Raw genomic sequence first — 6,268 nt, 5'->3', positions numbered from 1 at the left:
ACTAGAGGCCGTGGTAGAGGCCGTAGAGGGGCTCGAATTGGGTTATCATCTTCTGGCAACTTGCCTAACTTGGATATTAATGAGACGCTGATTTCACCTGTAACTGAGACTAGGTCTCAAGACTGCATGGCAGGGGACGACGCACTGTCCTGAGCTATGCTCAGGATATTAGAGAGGGTTATTGGGCCCAATACTGGATTTGGGGGCCGGGGGTCAATTACGGAACCACTCTGGTCCAACGGGGCTGAGTTATTTAGGGGCATCACTGGAGTCACCCCTAACGTGGCTAAGTACTGGATAAAGGCCACGGAAAAAATTATGGACGATTTGGATTTTACACCCGAACAAAAATTGAAAGTGGTTGTTTTCTTGCTTCGTGATGAAGCATAGCAATAGTGGTTGACCATTAAGGAGGGCACTTAGCGCGAACGACTGACATGGGATTTTTATAAGTCTGCTTTCCAATGTAAATATGTAGGGGCAAGCTATATCAGTGCTAGGAGACGTGAGTTTTTAAATCTCACGCAAGGGGATCGTATAGTGGCCGAGTATTATATCGAGTTTTTTAGATTGAATCGCTATGCATGAGGTATGGTAGTGATTGAATATGAGTGTTATGTCTACTTCAAGGATGGACTTAGGGACAGTTTGAGAGTTCTAATAGCTTCCCAGAGGGAGCTGACTTTTTAGCACTAGTAGAGAAGACGAATATCGTCGAGGAGGTGAAGCGCGCTGAATGTCAAAACCAAGATAAGGAGAGAGGCAAGAATAAGAGAGATTCGGAGCCTTTGAGTTCTACATTAAGGCCTAAGAAAAAGGCCAGATCTGATGGGCCAGCTAGAGTTGGGGACCCTGTTGCATCTACTGGGAACGTGTCTTGTTGGCATTGTAGTAGACACCATCTGGATGAATGTTAGTGGACAATTGGGGCATGTTTGAGATATGGGTCTATTAAGCACCGCGTTCGTGAGTTTTCGCTAAGGGCCGGGGGTCAATTACAGAACTACTCTGGTCCAACGGGGCTGAGTTATTTAGGGGCATCACTGGAGTCACCCCTAACGTGGCTGAGTACTAGATAAAGGCCACGGAAAAAATTATGGACGATTTGGATTTTACACTCGAACAAAAACTGAAAGTAGCTGTTTTCTTGCTTCGTGATGAAGCATAGCAATGGTGGTTGACCATTAAGGAGGGCACTTAGCGCGAACGACTGACATGGGATTTTTATAAGTCTACTTTCCAAGGTAAATATGTAGGGGCAAGCTATATCGATGCTAGGAGACGTGAGTTTTTAAATCTCATGCAAGGGGATCGTATAGTGGCCGAGTATTATATCGAGTTTTTTAGGTTGAACTGCTATGCATGAGGTATGGTGGTGATTGAATATGAGTGTTATGTCTACTTCAAGGATGGACTTAGGGACAGTTTGAGAGTTCTAATAGCTTCCCAGAGGGAGCTGACTTTTTAGCACTAGTAGAGAAAACGAATATCGCCGAGGAGGTGAAGCGCGCTGAATGTCAAAACTAGGATAATGAGAGAGGCAAGAATAAAAGAGATTCGGAGCCTTCGAGTTCTACATTGAGGCCTAAGAAAAAGGCCAGATCTGATGGGCCAGTTAGAGTTAGGGACCCTGTTGCATCTACTGGGAATGTGTCTTGTTGGCATTGTAGTAGACACCATCTGGATGAATGTTGGTGGACAACTGGGGCATGTTTGAGATGTGGGTCTATTAAGCACCGCGTTCGTGAGTTTTCGCTAAGGGCCAAATAGATGCAAACTCCGGGTGCTGGTACTGCGCAGCCACCGAGGGTAGTTCAGCAGCCATCTAGGGGTCGTGGTCAGGCTATGGGTAATAACGGCATAGGCCAGGGGTAGAGGTGCTGGACATAGTAAGGCGAGACAGTCTACTCTTTTTTATGCTGTTCATCAACGAGAGGACAAAGATGCTCCAGACATCATTATGGGTATATTTTTAATTTATAATGTACTTTATCTTGCACTGATAGATATAGGCTGTACACACTCATACGTAGTAAGTGCTCTGTCTAAAAACTTTGGGGACTCCAGTTGAGAGTACTGATAGTGAGGTACTGTATTGAGTCCCTTGGGGCAATCTTCCGGGTTAGTAGACTGTATAGAGATGTTCCATTAGAGGTTTAAGGGATAGTATTTCTGGCTGATTTGATGGAGCTTCCATTTGGGGAGTTCGATTTAATTTTGGGGATGGACCGGTTGGTCAAGCACCAAGTAAGCCTAGATTGTGTGACCAAGAGGGTCATTCTGAGAATCGAAGAGGATACCAAAATAGTTGTGATTGGGGAACGTCAGGATTTTCTAACTAATGTGATTTCGGTGTTGGTGGCGAAAAAGTTGGTTCGAAAAGGATGTGAGGCATATTTGGCCTATGTAAGTGTTTTTGATTTTAGGGATTCTTCTGTAAAGGACATCAGAACTGTGAAGAAATTTCAAAATGTCTTTCCTGAGGAGCTACCGGGTTTGCCTCCAAAGCGAGAGGTAGAATTTGGGATTAAACTTATTCTGGGTACAGCTTCAGTGTTTATCGCCCCTACCGAATGGCACAGAAAGAGCTTACGGAGCTTAAAATTCAGATTAAGGAGTTGTTGGATCATGGGTTCATTCGTCTGAGTGTGTCTCTATGGGGAGCACCGGTACTGTTTATAAAGAAAAAGGATGGATCCATGCGTATGTGTATCGATTATTGGCAGTTGAACAAGCTGACGATCAAGAATAAGTACCCACTTCTGAGAATTGATGATCTATTCGACCAGTTCAGAGGGGCTTCTATATTTTCCAAGATTGATCTACGTTCGAGTTATCATCAATTGAGGGTTAAGAAGGCTGATGTGTATAAGACGACATTTAGGACTCGTTATGGTCATTACAAATTCCTAGTTATGCCCTTTGGTTTGACTAATGCACCAGCGACATTTATGGACTTGATGAACCAAGTGTTCCAACCCTATCTGGATCGGTTTGTAGTGGTGTTCATCGATGATATCTTGGTGTATTCAAGGTTGGAGGACAAGCACAATGAGCATCTGAGAGTGCTGCTACAGATTCTTCGTGAGAAACAGCTATATGCGAAGTTCAGCAAGTGTGAGTTTTGGCTCTAAGAAGTAACATTTTTAGGACATGTGGTCACTCTTGAGGGGATACGAGTTGATCCTTGTAAGGTTAAGGCGGTGTTGGATTAGAAACAGCTGAAGAACGTGCCTGAGATCAACAGTTTTCTAGGGTTAGCGAGGTACAATCGGCGCTTTGTAAAAGGGTTCTCCTTGATCGCAGCTTCGTTGACTAATCTTCTGCGTAAGGGAGTTCCTTTTGTGTGGACTGATGCACAGCAAGAGAGCTTCAAGAAGCTCAAGACTGTTCTGACTCAGGCTCCTGTTTTTGATTCAGCCTGAGCACGGTAAGGACTGTGTGGTTTATAGTGATGCATCACATGTCGGTTTGGGTTATTTGTTGATGTAGGATGGTAAGGTGGTGGCATATGCATCTCGTCAGCTCAAAACTTATAAAGCGAATTATCCGACACATGATTTGGAATTGGCTACCGTAGTTTTTGCTTTAAAAATCTGGAGGCACTATCTGTACGGTAAAAAGTGTATTATCTACACTAATCATAAGTGCCTCAAGTATTTCCTTACTCAGAAGGAGTTGAATCTTAGGTAGTGTAGATGGGTTGAGCTGCTTAAAGATTATGATTGTACCATTGAGTATTATCCTGGCAAGGCTAATGTGGTGGCCGATGCGTTGAGCCGTAGGGCTATAACTGATCTGAGGACGATGTTCGCTCGACTTAGCCTATTCGATGATGGGAGCTTGTTGGCTGAACTTCAGGTGAAACCAACATGGATCGAGCAAATCGGAGGTAAACAGATGAGGGATAAGACTTTCGAATTACGTTTTCGTCAGATTGAGAATGGTGACACTTCCGATTTTGGGATAAACAGTGATGGGGTACTTTGTTTTCACGATCAGATTTGTGTACCGAATGATAAGGATTTAAGACAGTCGGTTATGAGGGAAGCGTATAGTAGTCCCTACGCTATGCATCCCGACGGGAATAAAATGTACCGAGATCTCCGAGAATTATACTAGTGGCCAAGGTTGAAGCCTGAAGTTACTAACTTCGTTGCTCTTTGTTTGACTTGTCAGCAGGTTAAGGCTGAGTATCAGTTGCTTTCGGGGTTGCTGTAGCCTGTTAAGATACCGTTATGGAAATGGGAGCGAGTAACGATGGACTTTGTTAGTGGGTTACCTCTAACACCCACTAAGAAGGATTTTGTCTGGGTTATAGCGGATCGATTGACCAAGTCTTCTCACTTCATCTCGGTTAGGGCAGACTTTTCTCTTCAGAAATTGGTTAAGCTCTATATATCGAAGATAGTGATATTGCATGGGGTACCTATCTCGATCATATCTGATAGGGATCCTCGCTTCACGTCTCGATTTTGGAAAAAGCTACTAGAGGCTCTGGGTTCAAGGTTAGATTTTAGTACTACTTTCTATCCTCAGACAGATGGCCAATCTGAGAGGGTAATCCAGAGACTGGATGATATGTTAAGGAGTTGTGTAATTGATTTCTGAGGTAGTTGGAAGGAGTACTTGCCGTTGGCAGAGTTTACCTATAATAATAGCTTTCAGTCTAGCATCCATATGGCACCTTACGAGGCACTGTATGGTCGTAAGTGTCGCACTCCTTTATGTTGGACTCAGTTGGGCAAGAGACGTGTTCTGGGTCTTGAGTTGGTCTCCGAGACTGAAGATAAGGTTCGATTGATTAGGGATAGACTGAAGGCAGCTTTTGATAGGCAGAAGCCTTACGCTGATCTGAAGAGACGTGAGATCGAGTATTTTATGGAAGACTTCGTGGTTTTGAAGGTCTCACTATGGAAGAAGGTTCTGAGGTTCGGTTGCAAGGGAAAGTTGAGCCCTAGGTTTATTGGGTCGTATCGGATTCTGAAACGAGTGGGACCGGTTGCTTATCAGTTGGAGTTACTTCCAGAGTTAGACCGCATTCATGATGTGTTTCACATCTCGATGTTGAGGCACTACCGCTCTGATCTCACGCAAATCGTCTCTGTTGAGGAAATTGAGGTTGGACCAGATCTGACCTTCGAGGAGGAGCCAGTTCAGATTCTGGATCGTGATATAAAGGTCATTAGGAAGAAATCCATTCCTTTGGTGAAAGTGCTGTGGCGGAATCATATCACTGAGAAGGCTATATGGGAGCTTGAGGATGCGATGCGTCAGCAGTATCCTTATCTGTTCTGATCAGGTAAATTTCGAGGCCGAAATTTTCTTTTAGGGGGTAGAGTTGTGACACCTCAAAAATTTAATTTTTGTTTTTGCGTATGTGTGATACACAACTGTGTATCTGCTTCAGTGGTTAAGTGTTCTGGATGTGTGTGAAAGGTCCCAAGTTCAAGCCATGACTTAGGAAATTTTGGTATTTTTATGAATGTAGCCCAATCTTTGGTTGTTAAGCTTTTAAATAAAAGACGGTAAATAATTGACAGAATGGGCCTACTGGTCTGGTGGTAAGTGGAGTGTTAATATGCTGGTGGTCCTGTGTTCGAATCCCTACGAGAGCATGGATGATGTTTTTGCTTCAAATTTTGGCTAGAGTTGTGTAAATTTGGGTTTCTGAGTAGTTGGAGGTTAGTGGGAGTGATGGTGAGATAGTTAAGGAATTTTGGGATTCTATCAAAATCTTTTTGCTAATTTCGGTTCATTCAAAATTTTTGTTCTCTGTTTCCCAAAATTTTTTCCATTGTTCTGACGTTTGTTTATCCTTTTTGTTACCTAATTTTCACCTCCCTCCCTCTTTTCTTTTTCGTTTACTTTGCTAAGTGAAAAACCTCCCTTTTTGGTGCAGTGGTTTATCATGTTGGTTCAGTAAGTGATGCTTCCTCTTAGTTCTGTTGTAGTTTGATTAAGCAGTTAACATGAAAGTTCGTGTTGCTCTCATTTTGGTACTATTCGAAGGCTGTAAACAGATATTTCAGTAGGTGGTGACGGCTGTTATCATTTTTGTCGTGGTGAGTTTTTTGAATCGTTATTGGATTAGTCTCTTGGGTTTTTCGTTTGGGGGTTTTTGTTTAAATGACGAATCAAATGATTAATTAAGTGTTATATTGGTCAAATATAGGTTCTTGAAGGCTCGAGTTACTTTTCAAAACAAATTGACACCAGGTGTGTACCTGAAAACGAAAAAAAAAACGGGATTCAGCAAAAGCCAAAA

The 6,268-nt window shown here is 43.0% G+C and overlaps 1 protein-coding gene across 1 annotated transcript; it reads left to right on the top strand.

The window, feature by feature from the left end:
* The first annotated feature begins 4,680 nt into the window (after nucleotides 1–4,680).
* Nucleotides 4,681–5,943, top strand: LOC128286837 (uncharacterized). Its single transcript, XM_053024576.1, has 2 exons — nucleotides 4,681–5,272; nucleotides 5,903–5,943. The coding sequence occupies exons 1-2, from the start codon at nucleotides 4,681–4,683 to the stop codon at nucleotides 5,941–5,943; spliced, it is 633 nt and encodes a 210-aa protein (XP_052880536.1).
* Nucleotides 5,944–6,268: the final 325 nt, after the last annotated feature.

Source organism: Gossypium arboreum, chromosome 13 (genome assembly GCF_025698485.1).
Source record: "Gossypium arboreum isolate Shixiya-1 chromosome 13, ASM2569848v2, whole genome shotgun sequence".
Classification (NCBI taxonomy): domain Eukaryota; kingdom Viridiplantae; phylum Streptophyta; class Magnoliopsida; order Malvales; family Malvaceae; genus Gossypium; species Gossypium arboreum.
Note: the sequence above shows the minus strand (reverse complement) of the source record. Positions and strands in the feature narration are given on the sequence as shown.